General features: G+C 37.6%; 1 protein-coding gene across 1 annotated transcript in view; it reads left to right on the top strand.

The window, feature by feature from the left end:
* Nucleotides 1-25,509, top strand: part of LOC131071607 (dihydrolipoyllysine-residue succinyltransferase component of 2-oxoglutarate dehydrogenase complex 1, mitochondrial) — a 105,047-nt gene that overhangs the window by 66,438 nt on the left and 13,100 nt on the right. Inside the window, exons 10-11 of the mRNA XM_058007517.2 lie at nt 4,249-4,339; nt 4,430-4,540. Of these exons, the coding sequence (XP_057863500.2) occupies nt 4,249-4,339; nt 4,430-4,540 (202 nt within the window). The remainder of the gene's footprint in view (nt 1-4,248; nt 4,340-4,429; nt 4,541-25,509) is intronic.

Below are 25,509 nucleotides of genomic sequence, written 5' to 3'. Positions count from 1 at the left end.
CATCAAATGGATCATCTAATTCTTCATCCTCCTCCTCCTCCTCCTCCTCCTCATTGACATTGACATTACATGAGCCAATGCCACTTGCACTTGCACTATAAGTTGGCTCAATTTCCGAGTCATCAAGTGTCAATGCAAGAAGCTGAGAAGCAGGAGCATCCAAATCAGTATGCTCTGGCTCTATATCCCACATCTTTGTTTCCCCTTGTGTGTAGTCATGTTGTTTGTGTGAAAGAAGACGTAGGTTGGAATGCACATATACTAAATTCTCCGCTCTTTTTGATAGCAGCCTATTGCGCTTTACTGAGTGGATGAAAGAGTATGTGCTCCAATTTCTTTTTGAAGCAGATGAACTAGCAACCTATGAAGACAAAGTAAACAATTAAAGTTATACATTAATAAAAATAAAATTACTAGCAACCTATGAAGACAAAGTAAACTATAAATAAACTAAAACTTGTAAATTTAAAATTTTAATTAATTAAACTTACTTGTGATAAAACTTTTATAGCGAGGGGTTGTAGGTGTTGGAAGCATGTGCCATGGAAGTACCACCAGCTATGAGCATCTTTCTTGGATCTATGACGAAGTGCATCAACACTTAGACCATTCCCATTTGCGAATTCTATGAACTCATTTGTAACAACATCTCGCAAATCATCATCGGGATATAGTCTAAGAAATGCTGCCTTATACCCATCAGATGCTTCTAGATCTCTCCATGGTGGAATCCTTCCTGGTTTATCAAGAAACTGATTGCTATAGTACTTAGGTGTCAAGGCATAGGCAAGAAGGTGCAAAGGAGTGGTCATCTTATTCCACCTCTCTACAATAATTACTTCCAGTTCTTTGAAGAATTTCTCTTGAGGATCATTCTCTTTTTCATTTATAGTGACCTTTATTTTTTCAAGCATTGAATCAATGCCATCATAAATCTCACCTATGCAAGGCCTATCCATGTCTGTATAGCGAATCATGCTCATGATGGGCTCAGTGATACTTAGGAGATATGTAACAAGATCCCACCATTTCTCATTCAATATTCTATCCCTAATTTTTTCTGCCCTCTCAGTGCTACTTTGCTTCCATACAGTCCAATTGGTGCTGATCACCATATTGCATAGTGCCACTCTAACTTTCACAAGTCGTCTTAAGACGATTGTGTTTGATGCAAAACGGGTCTCAGCAACCTATAACACAAATTAATGCCAAATGATTAAAAAATAAAGCCAAACTTTAAAGAAGAATACACAATATAGCTTACACAATGATATTATTAACATTGAAAATTCAAAAAAATCAGAAAATGTAAAATTAAATTACTATTTCACTTACCTTCAATAGCTCCAAATTTGAATAGGTTCTAACAATCCCTTGAGACATGTGGTGGTTTGTGATGAACATCTGGATGTCCTCAGCCTCTGCATACACATCTCTGATCCATTTTATTTTTTGCCCAATCCTTTGTAGCATAAGATTGAGTGAATGTACCGCACAAGGTGTCCAAAAGATGTGATCATAGCGTTGCTCAACCAACAAACCAGCAGCTCTACAATTTTTTGCATTGTCCGTTATGACTTGGACAACATTGCGAGGTCCCACAGACTCAATGGCAGAGATGAGAATTTCTGCAATAAATTGGCCATCTTTTATTTGGCCCTCACAATCCACAGCTCTCAAAAACATTGCCCCTTTAGGGGACACCGCTATGACATTGATCAAGGGACGGTTTTTAGCATCTTTCCACCCATCTGAAACAATTGTTACACCTGTCTCAACCCATGAATCCCTTATGGGTTTCAATGCATCTTCAACCCTCTTCACCTCTTTCTCCAATAATGTTCCACGTACCTTCTCATAACTGGGGCCCTTATACCCTCTTGGTGCCTCATTAACACTTTTTATCATTTGCTTCCAATATGGGGAGCGAACAACATTGAATGACAACCCATTTGCATAAATGCACCTTACTATATCTTGATCAGCATTGTCTCTACTCTCATTTTGGAATGCGGTTTCTAAAGGCCCCTTTGTTCTTTTACGTGTCAAGGGTGGTTCACTTTGAGGTTCATTTGTGGCAAAGAAGGGGTGGTCTTCTACTACAATACTGGGATCCCCTTGTTTTCTTTGATGCGGTTTGGTTCAATCTACGGGCTTCCCTCTCTTCTGCCGCCTCATGCTCCCTAATATATTTCATCACTATCTCATCTGGTATAGGTTTACCATTTTTTCCAGGGCATTTTTTGATGCCTCTTCCTTTTATTCCACACAAATGGCCTACCACCTGATAATATGAACTATTACGTTCAATATCACATCCATGGCATTTCCAACGGAATCCCCCACCTCCCGGAAGTTGTTTTATAATGTCCACATATTTCCATAAGGGAGAATTTGGATCATTTCTTTGTTTTGCAATTATTTGTTCATTGCCAATGGAGGAAGATGTAGATGCCATTCTAGTTCCTATGGCAAGAAATAAAATAAACATATTCAAAAACAAAAACTAAATAATGAAAAAAAATTCAAGTTTCATGTTTGAAAATTTGTGAAACAAAAAAAGTTGGAAAAAAATGTTTAAAAACCTACCTCTTGCAGCCAATGGAAGCTTGAAAATGTATGGAAATGATGCTGCAACACTTGTTGAAGCTTCTAAAATCAGTCTTCAACTCCTCTTTGATCTTGGAAGCCAAATTTTCTTCAAACTTTCTTCAACCTGCTCTCATAAAAAATTTGTTTGCAACACAAATGAGGTGAAATGTGTCAATAAAGTGTTTTAGAAGTGTTTTTTAGGTTATGATTTTCACTTTTTAATAGGCGGAACTGAAAAAAAATTAAAATTTGGTTTGTTTTTTAGCTTTACGGGCCGCCCAGCCGCTAGGGTTCGCCTGGGTCCGCCCGGGTTCGATTGGGTTCGACCCGGGTCGAACCCACCCTGGGTTTTTCGAACCCTGGTCGAACCCAGGTCGAACCGGACCCGTACCACGGACCCGGTCGAACCCGGACTCGTACCAGGGCGTCCCAGGGGCGAACCCGGTAACTTAGTTTATTAGTTGTAAATCTTATCCTTTATGGATAAATCTTTTGTAAATCTTATTATTTGAAGTCCTAGTTTAATTATCAAATATTTTGGTAATATTCCATGTGATATATCTTCATAATATCTTTATGAATAATGTATTCAACTTTTTCAAAATGTCTCCTGTTGACTAACTTAACCTTCCCTTTGTGATCAGATTTTGGAGCTTTATATTTATCACTAGAATTCACTAGCCATTGATCATCATATACTGCTCCTGCCAACTCTGTCAACCTTGATTTTCCAATGTCACATCTGATAACTTGCTCATATGCCAACCGCTGGTCTGCCAACCCTTTATCAGACCATTTTGAGCATATAAATAAATTTTGGAGAACTCATTATGATCACCTGTGTACATCTTCCCAGGTGAAAACCCATTACAAAGCCAAGGTGATTCAACTTACTTTGCCTGATCATTAGTTGTCAGCTCATTATATATTTTCTCTCATTATATATTTGGAAGTGTGTGTGTGTGTGAACATCTTTTGTGCATGGTTTAGTAACTAGTTGCACCTCTAGAAAGTGCGTGAGTAGATGGAAAGCATCTGCCTGGGAGCTCAAATCTTATGAACAATCTCTGAAGTAAATGCATAAGCAATATACATCTGCATGTAGGTAGAAATCTTCAACAGAAACTTTTGCAGATCAAATCAGCACATGTGTGGCTACCAAACCCTGCATAGACGAACACAAACAAACACCAAATACAGCATGCACACCCCTGAGAGCTCCTGCATCAGATTGCAGTAACATATTTCAGGCAAACTTAAGCCTGCAGCGTGGAGATTTCTCAAATAGTCTTATTAGTATAATCAAAATGGATTGTCTCAAGTATTCGGTCTTGCAGGAAGTTTAAGATTGCTTCTTGTTTCTGAAACATACATTCCCAAAAAATTTGAGACCATTGATATTCCTAGTTTTCAAGTTCATAGTAAGTTTAACACTTTATTTTGACAGTTCTTGTGAATGTTACATAGATTGAAGATGAGATTCTGTAGAAAATAGTTGATGTTTGTAGGCATCTTTTTGTCTTACTGCTATATATTTCCTGATCTTTCGATCAACTATCTCATTTGATCAACAAGCTCTTTCTGTTATTTCTTTGGAATATTATAGAGAATCTTAATTAGACATCCTTCTGTTTTTCCCAAATGATTATTGTTCAGGACAAACTTAATGCAACTTCGGACAGAGTACAAGGATGCTTTCCTAGAAAAACATGGTGTAAAGCTGGGATTTATGTCTGGATTCATAAAGGTAGTCAGTTAGCTTAGTCATTTTAACTGTATTTATATTAAAATCATAATGGTCTATAGATGGTTTAACATCTTTTAAATTTATTTTCAGGGTGCAGTGAGTGCACTTCAGCATCAACCCATAGTGAATGCTGTCATTGATGGTGATGACATCATATACAGAGACTATGTTGACATCAGCATTGCTGTGGGAACAGCAAAGGTTTGCTTTATTTCTCTTGGACATGGAAAATCATAAATGGCTAACATCACACATTTCCTTGCTTGCTAGGCAAATGGTGGTGTGGTTATTTGAAAATTTAATTTCTAGGTCATCAGTGCTATGTTTACATTTTTTTCATTTTGATATACGCTTTTGTTTTTAGTTTATTTTATTCATTCTTTCTGACAAAATGTTTTTTTATGAGCTACTTAGATACTTTATTGAATGTCCTACTAGCCAGCGGTGTTATGTTCAAAACAGTTTTATTGTCTTTTTCTGCTTCAAGATTTGTACGTACTCAATCACATGTTCCAAGTGCTTGAACCATTATGGGTGTTAAGATCGACATTCGTTGATCAGTCTCCCCTGACTAAACTTTGGATTTTATTATGAGTTCTATATGCTGCTTGAGGTTTTACTGATTTTCTTAATACATTACATGCTGTTAGAGTAATTATGTGAACCTTCCAATTGTCTGTACTAAATTTTACTTAACCTAGTGATTATTAACAGGACCCTTACCTTGTTAGTAATGAGTTGATCTTTAAATTTAGCTTTAAAGAAGTGTTCCACAGGGATGCATCCCCCCCCAAAAAAAACTCGTGACCACTTCCAAGACTTGGGGACTTGGGGGAAACGTCCCCTCACAGCAGCACCACCTCTTCCAAGTACACCATTGGGTTGCTTGCTATATGGCTCATGCCATTTCATACTGATTGCAACCTTTAACTTTGTGAAAACTAGTTGGCCTTTCATGGGGCACCCACAGAGATGTTATATTGTAGATTTTGCCTTGAAGATTTCAATTCACCTCTATTTTTTATATCATTACCACCCCACCACCACCTCTATGCCCCCCCCGCCGTCCCCTCATTGTCCCCAAATTTAAGCCCTTTGTCCCCCCGTCCCCAAAACCCGTCCCTCTGTCAGGAAACTTCATGGAACTACACTTTAAAGAGGTTTCCAGCAATTGTATGTGGGATATTTCTTTTTTTGCCACTTCTTTATTTGCTTGATGAAACTCTTAGATCTTTTTCAAGTCAATCTTTGATGACTTGCACACTTTCTACCAAATTTGTAGTGCTATCTACAGTTTAAAAACATGCACATATAGCTTACGGAGTGGAATGATCTACTCAAATTTAGCTCTTGGGTAATTTGCACATCTTATCTTGACAACTCTGAGCTTTTACATGTAATCTATTGAGTCCTTCTGGCTTCAAGTGAAAAATGCTGTCATCTATTTTTAGCTTCTTCTCGTGTGGGTGTTTTCCCATTCTCTTAATAAGTTCATTTTGTTTGTCTATAGTAACAACTTATTAATGCACGTTCATCTCTATTCATTAACCTCTCAAATGAAGCATAGGATATCAGGAAGAAAGTGCAATGCATAACAATTTTAAAACCATCTACTACCTGTCCTATACTTATCTATCGTATGATTGAATATATGTAACTTGAGTTTCAAAAATAAATATATTATGACTAAATTCACTTAAATTTTCAACAATACAAACAAGAGAGAGACTGCAACTTTTCTTACTCTTGGCAAACCTGCCACTAACAAAGCGAACTATCTTTTTTCCTTATCTACACTAACCAAACAAAACAATAAAGAATCATCTGCTTAAATTCACCTTTCAATAATGCATAAGGAAGGGAAGGTACAGTTATAATTAATTAATAGCATTGTTTAATTACAACGTTCATTCCATTAACTTTTCAACACAGGTTAAATAGGAAGGAGCATTTATTATTTTTTTTGTAAATTCTAGCATATGAACACAATTCCTTTCCTTCCTCAAATGCACAAGTAAGAAGATAGAGAGAGATTACTTTCACTATCTAATCTTCTAATAGTAAGAGTCATTTCCCTTTTTGTGACGTAGATGAACAAAAGAGGGAGTAATTAAGAGAGAGAACTAATGCAGTATACTTTCATTTCCTAATATCAATATCAAGACAGGAGTAGAGAGAGAAACTAGATCTTAACCAATGCAATGCAATGGTATACAACATGATCTTACTAAGGTGAGTATGCCAACATCAAGAACATTTGGATCTCTATCCTATCCTCTCTCTTTTCTTTTAAACATCAAAATGATCATTATGTGCACTTGACAAGATGAAAAATGGAAGATACACCTATTGTAAGACAAATCTGGATTCAACAATGCTACATCATGTTTCTTTCAGATCATGAATGTGCCAAACCAGGAACAAGGTGCAGTTTGTCCACAGGTTTTCAGGAAATTCTGCACTCTCATCTTCCATTGAATCACAGGTTTCTGAAAATTGTGCAGTTTTTCTCACTGGTGGATTGCAGTTTTTCGGTTTCACTGGGTTCTTTCAGATGATGAGTGTGCCAAACCAGGAACAAGGTGCAGTTTGTCCAAAGGTTTTCAGTAAATTCTGCACTCTCATCTTCCATTGGATCACAGGTTTCTGAAAATTGTGCAGTATTCCTCACTGGTGGATTGCAAGTTTTCGGTTTCACTGTGGATGCTCAAAAGTTGAACTTCGTTTTCATTTCTAGTTTTGAAGCAAACACACAAACATCTAAAAACCTGAGCAGAAACTCACATTAATGTTTTTAACCAATCACAATGAGAATACACTAAATGATCTACTCAAAATAACCTTTCCCCTTTTTCTAAATTTTGATCAACACCATTTATTGCTTCTTTTCGAAGTGGAATAGGGCAAGAGAGAGAGATAGGGGAGTGAATTAATAGCATATCACATCACTTTTCATCTCATTTTAAATATACCAAATTCATTTTATTCCAAACATGATCTAAAGTGTTGTATTTCCGAAAACCTTTACATATTTAAAATACAAGGAGGCCAATATTACAATCTTTTATTCTATGTGGCTACCATTAAAGTAAGTTATTCAATCGCCATGTTTTCCTCAACATTAAAAGGGTAAGAATCATACCTTCTTTCACAGCCACTCCAAGGTTTTGTAGTGGAGGAAGCTCCATGCTGCAAGTACAAATCATGATCCACTAGAGATGTACTTCAGACCTGTTGGTGTACGTTTTATCATATACCGAACATTAGAATAAAATATCCAAGGATATTCTATCCTCTCTTGAACAAAATCACTACTTGTGCCAAGATTGCGAGAAAGACCACAAGGTGACTCCAAGGTCTATATGTGCGAATGAGCGACTTTATGTGGATAGCTTCTTGGGTAGTGTGTGCTGAAATACAAGGGGGACTTATGCTTGACAACTAGTATCATCCACAAGCTGGACTTAGGCGAATTTATCAATGAATGCTCTTTGTTTTTTGGATTTTCTGATTGGGGATTTCAAAAAAGATAAAAAGGATAAGGATTAGGAATTCTAACTACTGCTAAGAACTCAAGAGACAGCGTTAGATTGGGTGAAACCAATAAACGACACTTTGTTTCGCCACACTTAGCACAACTACGCAAAGCATGTGCAATCTTCTAAGGTTGTGCTCAAGATTTTCACACTTACGAATAATACCAACAATTGAACAATATCACTCAAAGTAGAAGCTAAGCATCCACATCAAAAGGTCAAGCTAACTTTACACATTGAATGAAAATCATCCATCCAACAAAAGTATGAGCAAACTTTCACTAATCTAAACTATCAATCCTTCATTCATCTAACAATTTCAAAGCAAATTTGATGCAGAGCATCCAACAACACAACACACCAGGGATATCTTTCTTCCAACTCACCTGCTCAAATGGGTGAGTACCCCTCACAAACTTTCAAGAATCCTCACAAGGTTAATAGGTGCTCACATGGCTTCAACACCCCAAAAGTGATTTCATGCCTCCCAAACCTCATCCAATCATTGAAACTCATTATTCTAGGCCCATTTAACTTGATCAAGGCCAAATTGAGTCTCTCCAACAACTAGACCACTCAAAACCCTCAAACACCTACTTTCACAAGCCTACCTCCAACTAGCACTCCAAATTGTCTATAATCACAACACACAATGCCAAGTAGATATGCACCAACCTAAGGTACTTCAAGACAACCTTGAAGAGACCCTTAAACATAGGAAAATCACCATCCTTCACCCTCCCATCCACCCTAAAGACCATAAAGAAAACTTGCTGCTATATCACTGGTTCGCTGTGGCAGCCACAACTTTGTTTAGGACAGTCATAATAATTTGAGTCAAATCCTCTCACCAATGCTTCCTATCACCTTCAAAGGTTACTAAGGATGCCCACACACCTTTCCCAAGTGTTATCCACTCACCAAACCCTTTCTTTGCATCATATTCACAAAATCTCATATTACTAGCTCATTAGGACAACATACCCAGTTATAGGACAGTCATAAAAATAGTGAGTATTTCGACCAATCAAGGGCCACAAACACTTGATTAGGGTCTGCACTAACCCCTCACACCTCTCCAAGCCTTCACCCAACCTCTGGGAGCCCAATCTTGCACTTATATCAACCCACACGTCACCAACTTGCTGCCATTTTCTGTCTGAGACACAAAGATCAGATTTTGTGTCACTCTTAGCACGTGCCAGTTTGTGCATGGAACCCTGCATCAAAAGGAAAGAAAAAATATACATTTACAAGGGTCATCCCATCCATTTTAATGTGTTTTTGATGATGGGATGACCAAAAATTACATTATTTTATGTCACTAGTTACCCTAGCAAGGGTTTGTGACTGTTTTCACCAAAACTTTAATAACTTGCTCAAAACAAAGTAAAAATGAATGAAACCAAAAGGGAATTACAAAGGATTCATCCCTCTAACATTTTCAATAGGTTTCCAAAGCAAATGAACACGTTTACTTAATGAAAAATGCAATAGAATGGACTGTTACGCCCAGAAAACAAGGAAAGTGCAGGGTAAACTTTGAAATTTTATTGCTTATGTCTCAATACATGATCCAACCAACACTTGGCGGTGGAAATGAGGATATTTAAAGGCTTTTCCAGCCATCCAACGTTCATAACCACCCTTTGAACACCAACTACCAGCAAACCACTTCCTAATGCACTTTTTTACAACAAATTTTGCATTGACGACATTGTCAATTTTGATAATTTTTGTGCAACTTGACTATAAACCCAAAATGAGACCTATATGACTTCAAAGCATCATGAATACATCTAATTAGGCCCAAATAACCTTCATACATGATAAAATACCTCATTTGATGCCTTGGACACACTTCAACCCTATAAGGACAATTTTAACAATATGAAACAAGTAGGACCACATATTGAACTTAGACCTTACAAATTGGTCTTCAAGGACCTTATTACATGAGAATGGTCATTCATGACCTTATTTCATCTTTACATAACATTGAAATTCAAAATAACTCATGATGGCCAAATAGGAGCACATGGACACCTAGGTGCTCCTGCACCAAAATTACTCAAAGCAAATCAATTCTAAGTGTTGAAGATAATATGCAACCCAACACTTGATAACAAATAAGATTTCAAAACAATATTGATAATGAACTTTTTATTATCCAAGTGGCTCTACGCAGCAATTTCATAAATCTCTCCAGACTGAAATGAAATGAGAGAATGAGTTTATATAGAGTTTTTGAAAACAAATGAATGGCCAGGATCAATCTAAGATCAACGGTCGAGATTAAAACAACCTAATCCTAATTAGGGTTTTCCAAAATAAAATTAATATCTAGTGCATGCAAGACAAATGGCACAAGGTGCTATTTTTTAGGATTGCACCCCCTTCTCTTGTTGAGAGGCAGAAAATACAATGAACTTGGCCACAATTTGATCAACTTCCTCCATCGTGACATGTGGCAGCACACTGACTCTGAATTCTAATCCTTTCAAATTTTCTGCACATACAACAAAAGTGATTTCCCGATCTAATTCTTGTTTTGGGAAAGCATCTCTGCTGGACTGGAGGTTCGATGCCCTAGCCAAATTCTGCTTTAGGACTGGTCAAGTGGAGAAGATTTCCTGTGTCTTGGTCTTTAGATTTTCTGACTTAGATCCTTCTCTCGGATAGTTTCTTTTTCAAGTACCTCTGCAGCTACAAGGTAAACCTTGTCTTGAATTTCTTTTATCTGCTCCTCTGCTCCGTCTGCATCTGCCTTCACTTTCTCCAAGACTTCATTGCGTGCAACCAATGTCCAGTGCCAACTGCTGAAATCATTTGCCACTCCTGCTTCGATTATACTTCCATCAATTAATTCTTGCTTCAACATTCCTTTCAACACTCTAAGGCAGAGAATGATTCTTTCTTGAATGTCTTGAAGATCAGCCCATGCTTCTGCCATGTTTGCAATCCTGGAGAGTAGAGAGGAAGTTTGTCCATATGTCAATGCTAACCTTTCCGCAAATGTGGCTGCCTCTTTGCTTGCGCTTTCCATCCATGCCTTGGTCTCTGTGGTTGTCACTGCTTCTTCCTTAGAACTTCTAATTGTCTCCTGTGAAGTCAAGAGTGGGGGAGCTTCTAGATTCGCTTGATCAAGCTGTTTTGTCAAATGCTGAATATAATCTCTTAGGTGCTCAACTTCTCTCTTATATTCCTTCTTCTTTCCTATTTCCTTGTCTAGTCTTGCCTTCATGGAAGCAATTGAATTATCCAAGTCTTCAGCTTCCTGCTTCTTGGTAGTTGGTCCCAAATCGAGTGTAGTGATTTCATATTCGTGAGAAGCAATATCTCCTTTTGCCTTATCTAGTTTTGGTACAACAATCTGCACTGTCATGCAGCTGGCTTCATCTCTCTGGATGGTGGAAAACCTTCTAGCTGGCTTCTTTGTGGCAACTTGTTCTAATCTGGCCAAGAAATCTACCATATCATCTTCTTCTTAGGTTTCTATTACCTGTATCTTTTCTTTCAATCTCTCCTTCAGCCAATCAGGAACAGTGGGCTATTCAATGCCTTCCACTTCTTGATTGCCTTCTTCACATGCGATACCTCGAAGGGCGGAAATCATTCCTTCTGGAAATTCACCTTCCTCAATATTCATTTCATTGTTCGACTCCAATACTTTTGTGCCGGTAGGGGACGGAGGTTGCTCATTTTGTTGATGGATTGACTCTTCATTTTCTCCATGGACTGGGGAAGGAATTTCCATTTCTGCCAATGACTTATCAATAGCTAATGTATCAATTATGTTTGCCGATGCAGCATAACGAGATGGTTCTAGCCTTTGTTTCTTCTGAGTAGGTCCTTCATTCGCAACTGCCTTCCCTTTCTTTATAGCATTTTCAATTGGCCTGGCACTTTGAGATGCCTCTGCATTTGAAGAACATTCTTTTGCTTTGCCCATCAGGTCATAAGTCAAGGTTATATTTCTTCGTCTTAATCTACGACTCTGCCGATCAACCCACCACTTGGAATATTTCATAACTGGCCGCATCAAGGTAGTCAAGTTAGCATGCTCTAGTTCCGACCATTTGATAGGAGGAAGAGGTGCATGCTCATCAAAGTTAGGCTGAGTATATTCTGCATTATCTTCCAGCTGATCTGGCACAAGGAAAGGTTTAGTCGTTCTGATCAAGCTTACTGGCAATCTAGACCATAGTCTTTTCCTGATGTCAAATTCATCTGCAACATTTGCCCAAAAATCCTCTTTGTCCACTCTATGTTTGAATCTTTCTCCATTCACTGATCCAATATTGCCAAGAGGATCATAATTAGCTCTGGATCGATAGAATGTAAAGGGATACCACTGCATTTCTAGCCTGACACTTTCAGCTGCTTGTGCCGTTGGACAAGACTCCTCCATATTTCCAATAAAGAATGGAAAGGATATAGCTGCCTTCTGTCTTATTCTTTTGAAGCTCTGGTATGTTTCTAGTTGTCTGAGAACTTCAAGTAGGACCATCCTATTGGTTGGATAGATCGGAAGTCGGTAAGGACAATTGTCAAAACCTTGAACTCTTATGTATGTAAATTTCGGAAATTGGATAAACCAGGATCCATACTTGCTGATTAAACATTTGGCTTCAGGAGATAACCTTTGGTGAGTTCCTCCTTGTAATGTCCTTGTGATGTACATCAAGAATGTATCATTGACTCGCTTGAAATGACTTTTCTCCTTAAATTGTAGCTGAGGATAACAGTCATAAGACTTGAATTCATTTTCTCCATTGCCAACTATGCCTCTGTAGATCAGTTTGGAATATCTAAAATTTCTGGTCAATGAGTAAATAATGTAGGAGCCCATGTAGAATGACTTTGTCTTCTCCAAATTTATCAATTGTTCATGAAGATTGTTGTTGATTATGCGGGACCAATTGAACATTTTGACTCCAGAGGTAATTTCATCAATGAAATAGTACATCCATGTCTCAAATGGCGCACCCTGAGGGCTGCCCATTACTCTGTTCAGTAGTAGGATGATATAACCATATTCCTCTTTGAAGTATGGGTGCAACAAATGCTTTGGCACTTTCCCTTGGGGTCTTTTCTTTTCTAACCATGACTTGTGAATATTTGCTGCACAGAGTTCAGACTGGCTATCATAAATCCTCTTGGTATCTTCTTTGGTCTTGTACGAGGTTTTATTGTAGTTCGGAATTCCAAACGTCTCTTGAATGGCTAACTCTGAAAGATTAGCTAAAACTCTTCCATCAGGTGCAATGATCTCTCTTTATTGTGCGTTGTAGTGGATAGCACATTCAACTATCAGCTCAGCACATTCTTAGGCGAAGGAAATCCAGCTGCCTAGACGATGCCATTTCTCATCATCCGGCAAGCAGTGGGTGCCGGCAGGTGTCCATCATGCCTGTACATTCTTTTTTGAATTCTTCTAAGTCCACATGTCCAAGGTCAGTGTCTGTGATATTCTTCTATTTGGATTTGATCTTGGATTCCGACTGTATTCCTTTACTGGCAAACTTCATTAGTTCTTATTTGGAAGGTGATCCTTTGGTGGTCATTAACTTGCAAAACACATGAAAATCTAATATTATTTCTAAGGTTTTAATTCTGATTTTTGATCCTTTTTCTTGGAATTTTCACTTTCAGCCTGTTAAAAGGTTAAATTTTTGCAAAAAAGCAAACTGAAAGTGAAGAATTTAGTCAAGAATTTGATAAAATTTGAGAGAAATTAGACGGGATAGTAGAAAAATTTAGTCAAGCTCAGATTTAGTGTCTTAGAAATTGATCTTTGTGATTGACATTCACCTTCAATTCTGAAAATCTGTCTTAAAATCAGAAAATAACACTTAATTTCTTAATTTCCAACACTTCGAAGAATTTTACTTCTGTAAAATTTCTCTTCAAGAAATCAATTTTCACAAAATTTGAGATAAAACTTCTTCTCAATTGCTCTCCAAATTGTCAACCTGAATAATGAATTTGAAAGTGATTGTTTGAAAATATATAGAGTTTAAGGTTTTTAAACTTAGAAGCTTCTTTTTTGTGTTTTTTTTGTTTTAACTTTTCTCTAATTTTTTAATTATTTTTTTTGTGTTTTTATGTCTTAAATCTTTCCAAAATGGAAAGTTTTATTTCTCTCTCAAAATTTTATCCTCAGCTCAAGAATCTTCTAGAACTTTCTTCCAATTTCTAAAATTTTTGAAAATATTTCAAAGTGTTGAAATTATTTTCCTTTTGAAAATAATTCAAAGTGTTGAAAAATAATTAAAAATATTCATGTGTCAAGTTTTATTTTCCAACCCATTCGTTGATTGACCCTTGATTTCATGTGCAATTTTTTGTCAAAATTATTTTTCTTCTAGCCAATTTTGTCTTTCACCATGGCAAGTTGATCTTCATGTTTGATCTTCAAATTTTGGGCGAATTTTCATATTTGGCTTAGGTATCTTCACATATTCCATTTATGCCTAGGCCAACTTGGAAGTTCTAATGTCTTATTCATCTTGGCCAATTTTGTTTTCACATCCAAAATTTCTTTCTAACTTGGCGAACTTGTCATCTTGTTTGGCATCCTAACCTCATGTTTTGCTTTATTCTACCATGTCTAGGCAAACTTGAAGGATAGCTTGCTAGGGCAGACTTTACCCATGGTTTAGCCATCCTTTTGTGTACCTAGTGGACTTTCATGCTGGTTATACCTTCCTTACTAGGGCTGATTTCAACTTCTTCTTGACATCTTCATCTTCTAAGGTTGGGCAGACTTTAACAATGTGTTGCCATCTTTCCAATATGATGGGCGGGGTTTGAGGATGTCTAGACATTATTGCTTTATGCCAACCTTATGTCTTTCCAGGCGGAGTTTGAAGTTCCTTTGCCAAGTGCTCTTTACCTTCAAGGCGGAGTTGAATAGTCTCATGCCAAGGCGGATTTGGCTCCTCTTTGGACAAGTGTAATGTCCCCTACCTGATCTATTTCAACATATTAAAATTGATTGATATTCTTCAATTAGTTATTAACAAGTGCTTATCTATTTTCCTCATTAGATGATTAATATCATTATTAATATAGATTACAGACCCTGTTACTACTTCAGTTTTAAGGGAGAAGGGTTTACGTATGTTACCAAAGCGCTTAGAGACCAACTACAATAGCTTTCCTCAAAGTTTACAGATCCAAGCCCTTACCGTATCTTGGGTCTATATTCTCAAGGCTTATGGGTCGCTGATCTCCACCCTATCTTGGGACTTAACCTATTGCTTGGATTTAGACTGCCCCTCTTTGGAACATCTCATCCCCATCTTCTTAAATACTGACAGCAGTAACATGATTTAGACTATAAGTACACTAACTTCTCATGCATTATAAATATATATGAAATTAAGTATGATTGTCATACGTATTGTAGTTTATAACAATATTATTACTAGATTCTGCATAACAATTTTATCAAGCTTCATATACTAAGCATACATATTAAGCACATTCCCGTGCATACCACCAAGAACACAAATGTTACTGCCTGTAACTTGATAACAATTTTGATCTGATCTGATCAATGGTGATGTCACTAGATGCTTTTGATTTCTTCCCTTTATATCTCTCAATTTGAGGGAGAGGTCACACTTCTTCATCATGTATGCCCTTTGGCAAGAGACATACCCTTTCACCATTAGCACCCTTTGCAAGAGTGCAACTCTTCATTATTTCTTTGAAAGGGACACAGCCTTTCATAATCAGATCTGCACTTCTCATTTCCAAATTACCCCCCCCTCTCAAATGAGGTTTTCTTCTCCCTTTTATATCTCATTGTTGAGGGAGTCACAACTTTTCCTTTCATGTCTTTTGACTTTTCATTAACTTAATTAAATTTTATATAATCATATTTAATTATATTATTTTATCTTTTAATTTAATTTTTAATGTTTTAATTTTATTATTATCATTTATTATTAAATTCTATTTCAAAGTGGGGACATTACAACAAGGCGAAGTTGGAGGATAAAATTTGAGCTTCATCAACCAAGGGGGACTTGAGGAGTTTTATTCCAACTTTAATGTGCTTTTCCAAGCTTGGGTGGAGTTTGAAGTTCCTTTGCCATCTTGTTTTGATCATGCTTTATTTTGCTTTTATCCTTCTTCTAGAGGGCGGACTTGGAAGACATGCCAACTTCTTTTTAGGAGGACGGACTTCGATAAAGCTTAGACAAGTCTCCTCATGCTTTGGGCGGACTTGGAAGACCTTTGTCATGCTTTAATACTTTCATCCTTTCCATGCTTAGCGGACTTTACTTTCCATTTGCCAAGGCAGACTTGGAATGCTTTTTGCCAACTTGTGTTTGCTTTTATCTTTCAAACATTGGCGGACTTTGGACAGCCTTAGACATCCATCTCTTTTTGCTTTATTTTTCTCCAACTTGGTCTTGTTTGGACATCTTTCCTTTCAAACTTGTCTAGCTGATCTCATCATGGGCGGACTTTGGAGCTGTCTAGCCAAGGGCGGACTTGGAGGCTCCTTGGACATGTTCTCAAACACCAATGTAGGGCGGACTTGGAAGCCTCTTGGACAGGGCAAACTTTGGACTTCTTGCCAACCTTTCATCACCCTTAGGCGAACTTGAGAGGTCCCTTGCAAAGGCGGAGTTTGAGGATGCTTTGCCAACTTCTTTTTAGAAGGGCGAACTTCATCATTGATTGGCCAACTTTGTTTAGGAGGGCGGACTTAGTGGCTCCTTTGCCAAGGCGGAGTTTGCCAACCCTTTGCCACTTCAATTTCCAAACCTCTTGGGCGGGTTTCATGAATGAGCTTCCATCTTTGTTTGCTTGACCTTAACCAAATTTAGGATTTTGATTAACCTTTGCTATGGGTTATTTAACTGAAGGTAGGAGTTTGCCATGTTCCTACCAAGTTGTTTGTGCATGGGTAGACTTGAAGAGGACTTGGACATCCAAGTTGATGTACCATCTTCCAAGGCGGACTTCAACTTTTGTCTGCCATTCTTCCCTTAGGCGAATTTTATCTGGACAGCCATTTCTTCACACTTATTCAATCTGTCATGTCCATCTCTGACTTGCCATGTTCATACCTGGATCATCTGGAACAAAAACCCTAATTAGGGTTTTACCTTGCTTTTTGCACTTAAAGACATAATTTTTCAAATCTGAGGACATGGGCACTGATCATATGGCTAATCTTATGGAACAAAACCCGAATTAGGGTTTCCATCTTGTTTTTTACCCTTAGGGACCAAATATTTCAATTCTGGCAACATGGGCAGTAATGATATGGCCTGAGGATCAAAACCCTAATCTCAAAAAAAAGCAGAAAAAACATAACCTTGCTTTTTGTACTTAGAGGCAAAGTTTTTCAAATCCGAGAACACGGGCACTGACCAAATGACATGGGGAACAAAACCCAGGTTCTACTTTCAAAAAATTAGAAAAAAGCAAAAAGCGAAAAAAGCAAAAAGCAAGAAAAAAAGCTGCTTCCCGGAATGTACCCAAAGTGTCCAAAACAAAACTTTCTATTTTTAGAAAAAAGCAAAAAAAAACAAAATCCCTAAAAATAGAAAGTTGTCAAAAATGACTCAAAGCAATTGCGATCCTCGTCCTTCAGGCCTTCTAAGCACTTTGACAACGTTCAAACCTGATTCTGAGCATGATTTCTCTATTTGGCTCGGGATGACTTTAGAAACTTTGACTCAAAACTCTCTAGGAAAATGGATTAATGAAACTGCAGAGCTAGGACAAAACCCTAAAAAGCAAAAATAGGGGGTCCCCATCTGCGATAGGGCGATGTTTGAAATAGGTCACAACAAGACCATACAAGAGCCTTAATTATTGATCCCCTAGCTAGGACGATTGCTTAAGAACCTAGAATACAACAACAACCGCATAGTTACATTGGGTATTACACTCACAATACAAGGTTGAGGAGTCTCCACAAGGCCATATTCTTTTCTTACCATTACTTAAATTCCCATAACTACATGCGCCACGACATATACTCATTTGTGCAATACACTCTTTAACTCACAAAAGGGCACAACCACACATGGTCCTTTTTGTAAGATTTGGCTATGGAATTAGCTACTCACAATCAAAGTGTTTCAATGAAAGCACAAAAAAATCCAAAATGAGAGAATCATTTTATTTTATCAAAGGATGCAAATATACAATGATGACATGTAAGATTCCTCATATGAGAGCTACAAGTGGTAAAGGATACATCACCAAGAGATGTGAATGTACAACCATTGTTAGATAATAGGAGGTGTAGTCACATGCGTGCACAACATCCCCAAAAAACAAGAAAAGTATGAGCCTTTGATGCAAGTACTACCTACCTAAATAAATACCTACCCAAGCAAGCTTATTTCCAAAGGTTCCATCTCTTGTTTACTTCTACCACTTCTCTACATAATGTCCCCATTTAATTCAATAAAATGGCTAAGGAGGTGTGTGACCCAGCAAGCCACTTTGTTTATAAAAAGTGAAATTATTACTTTTTCTTACAAAGTAAAAATAATTCAATAAAATGGATAAGGAGGTGTGTGACCAAGCAAGCCACTTTGTTTATAAAAAGTGAAATTATTACTTTTTCTTACAAAGTAAAATATTATAAAAGTTACTTTATTAGAAATGAAGTGGGGAAAAAGAAATAAAAAATAAAATAAAATTTATTTTCCCTCGTAGGGGTGGGCCAGCTAATGGAAGTAAAAAATATTTAAAAATAATAAATTTTTCCTTTTTCTCTAGAAACTTCCACAAGGTCTTTATAAGGATTTCATCTTCTTCATTTTGGAGGCATATTGAGTTTATTTCTTTGTGGAAAATTTTCCTGTTGGCTATAACTTGGTTTCAGCTTCATTCTAAGGATGAAAACCCTTGTGAATTTGGTGAGTTGGACAAGAACCTAGCTCACCCATTGGAGGTTCCATGATGGGGATCTACTTGTGCTTCATTGTTAATTGATTGGTGAAAAGAGCAGAATTTCTACATCAGATTTGAAGGTCAGATATTAAGGCTTCTTCATTTGGCGAGTTGGGCTATTATTTGCCTAGGATTTCACCCTAGATTTGGAGTGCCATATTGTAGAAAGGGGGGGGGGGGACTTGCTCTAGAGGACAAATTGGGTGATTTTGTGGAGCTTAGGATTTGATTTAAGTTTCAGATTTGGGGCAGACCTGTTCACCATCCTTGGAGCAGCGATTTTGATGCTTGTTATCATCATTTAATTAGTACTTTGCCTTAAGATTGGAGCATGATTATCAGAATGAGATCTGTGAGTTGTTGGAAGACATTTTCACCATATGGAGCAGCAACCCCTAATTGGTTTATAGTAGACTTGAGCGCCTCAATTTGGAGCTGCATTTTAGGGCCTTGTAATTAATTGCACTATGGTTTGAAACTCTCATTTTGGGTGTTATAACTTGGCCATCATTTCGAGGACAACTTTTCATCTTTGGTATGTATAAATTGTATAATTTATTTCTGTTTGTGGACAACAGACTTCTAGGCAAGCTGGGTATTATATTCTGTATATCTATCTCTATTTTATATCAGAAAATGTAAGAGAAGTTGTTGTATTTCAGTAATGAACATTTCTAGGCAGATATTAAGGTTGTTGTTTTATGTTTCTAAACTCAGGAAATAATCTGAAAACTATTACTTTAGTTGGTAAATTCAGATCTGATTCTGACATAATATATGGGACTATAATTGAGGTTTTTTACATGCAATTAAATTTTTGGAATGTCGTGCCCGAGTTTGTAGAATTTGTTATCTATTCCTAGCATCCCTATTTGGGGTTAATACAGTGGTATTAGAGCTGCAAATCTTGGCAGCCGGTTTGGTGCCTGTTTGGGTTGATTGCATGTATGGAAAAGGTGGTCATAGCTTGAAAAAATAGAAAGGAGTAATGGTGAGTTCAGATCAGCCACCATCATCAAGTGAAGAAGAAGCAAAACAAATGTTTTCAGATATGATGAGTCTGTTGAATGATAACAACCTTTTAGTTAGTTGGACCATAATACAACATATGAAAAGACTTTGGTGCATACAAAAAGGGAAGAAAGTAGCAAAGCTGCAGAAAATATGGAACATTTTACGAGCAAATCCATGGGTTCATCAAAATCCCGAGCTTTTATGCCAGAGGATGGGCCTACACAAGTGGAACCCATTGAAGATAATGAGGATGTTGAGATTTTGGCTAAGTATCAAGCTTTGGGGGCAGATTTTCATGCAACAATCACTTTCAAAGACTACTTGGAGGTCACTAAATGTACAACCAAAGAAGAAACAATGGAATCAAGGGAAGTTGAACTATGGGTTGCAGAAAAGGTTGGGAGATCTATCCTTACCTAGCTTTGATAGATCATTGAAGAGTACAACTAGAGCTTGGATTCAAAAATTGGATACTTACCTTGATCTAAATCGAATGAAAGAGAGAAAGTCTATCAAATTTGATACCGTTCACCTTGAAGGAGTTGCACATGAGTGGTGGTATCATGGATTAGTAACATAGGGTCATGATTCAATTGTTTCATATGATTAGTTTTGTGCTACATTGATAGAGTGGTTTGATCGTAAGGATTTAGAGACATAGTCAAGAGAGTTAGCTCAGTTGAAATAAGTGGGGACACATGATGCATACATTTTAGAATTTCAACCATTGTCAATAATGGTTTCTGATGTGACTGAGAAGAGGTTGATCGCTTGGTTCATAGAGGGTTTGTTAGAGCCTCTTAGGGGTTGGGTCAAAGCTTTTGATCGTCCTACTCTTGCTGACGCTATTAAGAGAGCACACCACATGGAATTTTCTACTCGTAAGAGTAAGCGTTATCATGAGGATATAAATACCAAGCAAAAGAAATCATCTCAAGAGAAGTCAAGCATTCCATCCAAACCAAGTAGGGAAGAAGAAGATAAGAAGCAGTTGGATTTTGTGAGCAAGAATGAGCTGCATAAGAAGTTGTGTTACCATTGTCATGGATCATGGATGCTCGGTTATAGATGCCTTGAGAAAGGTAAAATGTATTATGTTGAAGTTATATCCGACAATGATGACACCATTGATGATACTTTGGAGAGTGTCAATGAAGAACGAGATAACAACCTTAGCACATGTAGCTACTACCATACTTCCAGGAATACCCAAGTATCAATCATTCAAGGTAAGAGGAATTGTGAAGGGACAACAAGTGACATGATTGGTGGATAGCAGTACAACTCACAATTTTGTGAATGATACTTTGGTGGTTAGGAGTGAATTGCCATTGCAAGATTTTCCAGGATTCCATGTCATGATGGCTGATGGATTTAAGATGAGATGCAACAAGTGGATATTGTTGATGTGTGTTTTATGCACATACAAACAGAATAAAATACCAATATTTTAGCCTCTCTTGAACAAAATCACCCCTGATGCTAAATATCTGATCAACTAAGACGATTCCAAGGTTTCTACGGTCAGTTCTTGACATGTGGGTAACTCAATGGTTTGATGTGATAATGCTGTTTTCACTTGAGGACTTACGTAATTGTTCAACCTGGGAATCTTTCATGGATTTGGAATTGGAATTGGTTATGTTGATGACTTAAGATTTTGCAATTTAAGCTCTTGATCTTAAGCTAACAAGGATTTAAAAAAAAGGACAAAAGGAATAGGTTTTAGGAATTCTATTCTAAAGCCTAGAATGCAAGAAGAGGGTGAATGATTCAATGGAATCCTACTAGGCAAGGTCTCACCATCAAAATGAACAATTTGACACAAGCTTAGTGCAATCATCTAAGGTATATTTCATAGATGTTCAAATCATTACAATCAAACATTGACACCATTCAAAGCAATGCATAACAATGGACGTTTAACAATCGAAATTAATTTTGCATAAAATTCTAGGTGACCACACAAGGCACGCTTACAATCAGGAAGAGGCTAGTGGTATGGATTAGATGGATTCCACACAAATGCATTCAACAAATTCCTTCATTCAATCTAAAATACTTGAAACAAATTCTAATCTAACTTGGAGGCAATGAGAACCACAAATGCAATGAAACAAAATCACCATCAATTCGAACAATGACTTGTATTCAAATTTGCAGCATATAAGCGACAATTCTCAAAAATCTCTTCCTTACAAATGCGAGGCAATGGGGTTTATATAGAGCCTCAAAAGAAATGAATGGCCAAGATTCACTCAAAATCAAGGGCTAAGATCATGCCAACATAGCCCCAAAGTTGCCTTAATTAGAGTTTACATAAAAAATAGAGCCACCAACATGCGATCCGATGGAATGACGCCTAGTCATCAAGTATGGAATCTTCTAGAAAATTCCGACCTGCATTCCTCTTTCACAACATATTCCAGGAATCTAACCAATATTGAATCTAACTTTTCAATAGTAATGTTGGGCAAAGCATCCTGTTGCACATCAATAACATCCAACGCATCAAAACAAGCATCCAAAGTATTCTCCCAATCTGGCATGAGCCTTTGCGAATTATGGACATGGATCAGCAAGGAAACCAAATAATCAATCTAATTCTTCTTTAAAGAATCCAACTGGCTGAAGTACATGAACTTCATCTTATCTCTCAGTTCTTCTAAGTGCAGACTGCTGGCAACATTGACATCTACGCCCAACAATTCTTCAATAGATGTAAGGATCCTTGATTCTATTTGCTGAATTGATTCTTCCATCTCTGCACAATCCTTTCATGCATGCTTATAAGTAGATTTCCGCATGGCCAATGAACAATACCAACCATGGAAATCGTATCTATCTCTTGCTTGCACAACTCTTCTGAATCAATGAGGGCATCAGAATTTTATTCAACACTTTGAGGCGACGAATGGTCTTCTCTTGTATAGGTTGGAATTCATCCCAAACTCCCTCCAAATATTGTATCCTAAATATGAGTGCCATTGTCCTGTCAAATACATGGACAAATTGAGGAAGGAAATCATCCGCTTGCCTCTTCATATCTTCAATCCATTTACCAAACTCTACATGTGTACTCCTTGCTGCCTCATGATCAAAATGAAGTCCATGATCAACTGCAATAGGCGAAACAAAGGTGGGATCCTCACATCTTATCCTTACAATATATTCCTTAAGTTTGATGTTCTTTTCTTGATGCATATTCTTCTTTTCTATCTCCTTGCCTCACCTTGCATTGATCACCCAAATTGTAACACCAAGTTCCTGGAATTCCTATTCTTTTGTAGTCCGTCCAAGGGAACCGAAGTGATATGGAATTCCATAGGAATAGCATCATCTCTAGTCACATCACCAATTGGGACAACCACCTGTGCAATCCGCATTCCTGTTTCATCTCTAGCTATATTTGAAAGTATCTTAGCCTTCTTGGGTTCTTTCTCCTTACTACTCTTGGCTAAGTAGTCATCAATATCATCAATAGGCTGGGCCTCTACCATCTTCTTACTCTTCTCCTTGCTCTTCATCAACCAATCGGGAATGGTGGACATTTCCATACCATCGTCAAGACACATTTACCGATCAAGTTCCCTTAATGTTGAAATAACATCATCATCATTCTCATTGTCTTTAGTCAAATCATAAACATTATTACCCAAGCTAATCTCCAATAGGACAGTAGGAGATCCCGGTTGCTCATCATCTTCGTTAGGTGGGGCAGATTGTGCTGTAGCATGCAACTCCTGAATGTTCTCTGGTAAAATCACTATGTTGGAACATTGTTCAACTTCCCTACTCCACTCTGGCATGCCAATTTCCTTGATCGATGAGGAACTAAGGGGAGACAAAGGTTTTTGTTTCTTCTTCTTTTGTTGCTCTTCAATCCTCTTCCCCTTTGCCTTGGATTCTCCAGGGGCACTCTTCCTATGTTTAGGAGCTTGACTCTCCTCATTTGCATATTTGATCATCCTCAAGGGAGGATTCTGCTTGTTTCATCTTCTCATGTGTGAAGACAACGCCCATATCTATCAATCTGTTCATCTGCTTGTCTATCCACTATCTGGAGAAATCCATGACATCCCTCATAAGCACATTCAAATCTGTTACTTTTGGCTCTGATCAACTAGGTAGTAGGATAGGCCTCTTCATTTCATTCTCATACTGTGGATTAGTATGATCACTATCATCCAATAAATGAGAAAGAGTTCACATTTCCTCATGAAATCCACTGACATCCTGGACCACATCCTCTTCTTCACTGCTTGTTCATCCATTAGGTTCACCCAATAATCCGCAATGTCAGCCTTTTGTATGAATTTGTCTCCTTTGATCCTTTCAACATTCTTATGCGGATTAGATCTCTCTCTGCTCTTGTAAGTTCCAAGGCGATAGAATGCAAGCTCATCAATCACTGTACTAGCTGCAACGACGTTGTGGCACACCTCTAAAGTTTTCCCTATAGCAATAGGAAAAGTCATCCCTGTTCTATTCTTCTCCTTCTGGATGAAATCGAATTCCAGAAGTTGTCTCACCACCTCAAGTAGGATCATTTTGTCTGTAGGATACATAGGAAGCTTGTTAGGTTTGGATCTGAAACCCTGAATCCTTAAGTATGTGAAGGTGGGAAACTGTATGTACCACGATCCATATTGTTCAACTAATTGCGTCGCTGCCTTGGACAACCTCTTGTGGATTCCACCTTGCAATATCCTTGTAATATACATGGTGAAAGCATCATTCACCTTCCTATAATCTTCAATTTTATGCATATCAAGTTGTGGATAACATTCATAGCTTCTATAATGTCCTTGTCCATTCGCGACTTCACCTTTGCATATCAATCCTTTGTATGTGACAAATCTGGCAAGCATGTACACATGGTAAGAAGTCATGGCGAATGACTTAGTCTTCTCCATATTCCTCAACTGGAAATCCAGATTATCGCTGATAATCTTCAACCAATTGATCATTGTTTCTCTTGTACAATCCTGGATAAAGTAAAACATCCATCCTTCAAGTAAGGCAGCCTGCGACATCCCCATCATTCGGTTTAGTAGGAATATCAAATCACCATATTCGTCTTTGAAATTTGTGCACATGAGTGTCTTTGGCGCCTTGGAATGATGAGGCCTTGGCTCAATCATCCACTCTTTATTCACTATAGTCTTGCATGCATTCGCCTTCAATTTGTACTTTTCTTCATATTCATCCTTTGTCCTTTCTTTCATGTCTGCATTGCGAGGGATCCCAAACACTTTGGCAATTGCAACCTCAGCAAGGTAGGTGATGGTTATCCTTTTGGAAGTTCGGATCATCTTGGAGAGAGGATCGTAGTGCCTTGCGCATTCCAGAACAAGCTCGCTGCATTGTATGGATTGTGGAAATCTAGTGGCATGATATGTGTCACTCCTCATGATGTTTGCATAGGTAGGAGAGGGAATCTGATTATTTGTTCCGAACATCCTCTGCCGCATCCGCTCCTTATTCAGGAAATTCATATTTTTATCTGTGATTTCTTTTCATCGGGAAGACAATTGGGAATCCAGATAGAATCCCTCTTGAACGATCTTTAACTGCTACTTTCGAACTCCAATCTCGGATTTGTATATGGTACCTGTATGAAGCTAGAAGTCAATAATCTTGGAAAAATTATCCTAATAACCATTTTCAAAATTGAATTAG

Source organism: Cryptomeria japonica, chromosome 11 (genome assembly GCF_030272615.1).
Source record: "Cryptomeria japonica chromosome 11, Sugi_1.0, whole genome shotgun sequence".
NCBI classification, from domain to species: Eukaryota; Viridiplantae; Streptophyta; class Pinopsida; order Cupressales; family Cupressaceae; genus Cryptomeria; species Cryptomeria japonica.
The sequence above is the reverse complement of the archived record's forward strand: the minus strand, read 5'-3'. Positions and strand labels throughout refer to the sequence as shown.